The 1687-nt window shown below is 38.5% G+C and overlaps 1 protein-coding gene across 1 annotated transcript; it reads right to left on the bottom strand.

The window, feature by feature from the left end:
- Positions 1 to 488: 488 nt before the first annotated feature.
- On the bottom strand, positions 489 to 1475 carry CCDC54 (coiled-coil domain containing 54; the record flags this gene model as incomplete). Its single annotated transcript, XM_080696137.1, has 1 exon — positions 489 to 1475. The coding sequence occupies one exon, from the start codon at positions 1473 to 1475 to the stop codon at positions 489 to 491; it is 987 nt and encodes a 328-aa protein (XP_080552263.1).
- Between the last annotated feature and the right edge of the window lie 212 nt (positions 1476 to 1687).

Here is a 1687-nt window from a genome sequence, read left to right as displayed (position 1 = left end):
TTTGCCTTGCAATAAATAACTTAGCCTTTCAATCCCCTTAAGTTTTATGGTGCTAATTTTAGTAGCCTTGATGATGGGTATCTTTTCATTCTATACTTATTAAAATTTTGTCACTAGAGTGTGTCTCTTGTGTCACAAATTTTACCTATGAAAGTTAACAGGATAAAAGTGTATGAAAAACTGTGTGGGTTTCCAAATGTGTTCTGCATTTTTCTTTGGCCTCTTTTATTCTTTGCTTCCAATTATCTGTGAAAATGGACACAAGATGAGTTCTCATGAATTGTCTTTCAGACAAGAGCATTGACAGAAAATGGATCTCAATAGTCCAATGGGATGATATGTCTTAACGTAGATATATATAAACCCTGCAGATAGTGCGCCCACCGTGAACAAGCTCCCAAGTACTTCACAGCCACCACCAAGAAATGTGCATGCTTGGGAGCAACCAGATTACATTTATTTTGCACCAATGCAAAGCGAAAATAACTCTACAGTCGAGTTACTTCCTCTTTTGAGGAACCAAAAATGCAGTAAATATAGTTGACAACAGAGAAACAGATTGTGGTTAAGCTGGCAATAGGACCAGGGAGTGGACAGTCTCTCTGGGGAATGACCTGTGGTTCCTCAGGAAGGATGGTTGGCTTAGAAAGAAGCCACTGGATGAAGTCCTCTAACTTGGTAGCACTGAGGAAAAATCTCCACTTTCCTCCATGAACAAAAGTTAGCTTGATCCATGTCCCGAAGTCTGGGTAAATATAAATATTTGGCTTTGCTCTTTTAAAGCCGCTTGAGACATTTTTCAGGTTGCTTTTCCTCAGTGTTTCAATTTTAAAAGAAACTGGGTTTCCTTCAAGATGGCCTGTGGGCTCTGGATACCTGGGTGCCTTTTCTGTTTCTGCTGAAGAGATTTCAGAATCTGAAGATGCTGATGTGTTCTTTGGAGTTTCTGGTTGTATGCATTTATGAAGAAGTTTTATAATTTCTTTATTGCTTTCTCCCTGAAGAAGCTCTAAATGACATTTGCTAGGACAAGAAATCTGGTTTTCCAGTTGTGTTATCTTTATGTTTAAAGCATCAATGTCTTCTTTCATAGAGAGGATGTCTCTGGTGGCTGTGACCTGTTTGTCTTCATGAACATTCATTCTGGTTTCCAGGACCTCCATCTGCTTCTGATAATGGTAAATTTTTTCTTGGAGATTTGATACCACAGTGACAATGTCAGTCATTTGGCCAAGAAGTTCAATTTGGGCTGTTTTAATATCTTGGAGTAGTACTGAAAGATTCATTTTTTCATCCAAACTGATGTCATGGTGGTCACTATCATAAGAAGTCATTGTCGGATAAGTAGTTGAATCTGGGCACTGGATCTTACACTTTTGGTAAACGGTTTTAAGAGATGTCCTGATCTTGCAGAGATTTGAAGTCCACATATGCCCAGCAGCAGCTTTCATCCTTTTGGTATAAAATTTGTACATCTTTCATTGTGAAACAAGATGCAAGTTGTTGGTAAATGTGACTAGGATCGTGGGAAGAAGCAATTTAAGAATGAAATGGCTGTTCTCATTATTTGCTGGATTTCTTTCCTGGTAACATCATAGAATGCCGTATGGATAACATCAAAGGCAACAGTAGGTACTTGTAGGTGATTAGCTTCTTCATAGGCAGTTTAACTGGAGAGTTCTGTGAA

This window comes from Muscardinus avellanarius (genome assembly GCF_963383645.1).
Source record: "Muscardinus avellanarius genome assembly, chromosome: 5".
Classification (NCBI taxonomy): Eukaryota; Metazoa; Chordata; class Mammalia; order Rodentia; family Gliridae; genus Muscardinus; species Muscardinus avellanarius.
This window is presented reverse-complemented; position numbering and strand designations above follow the sequence as displayed.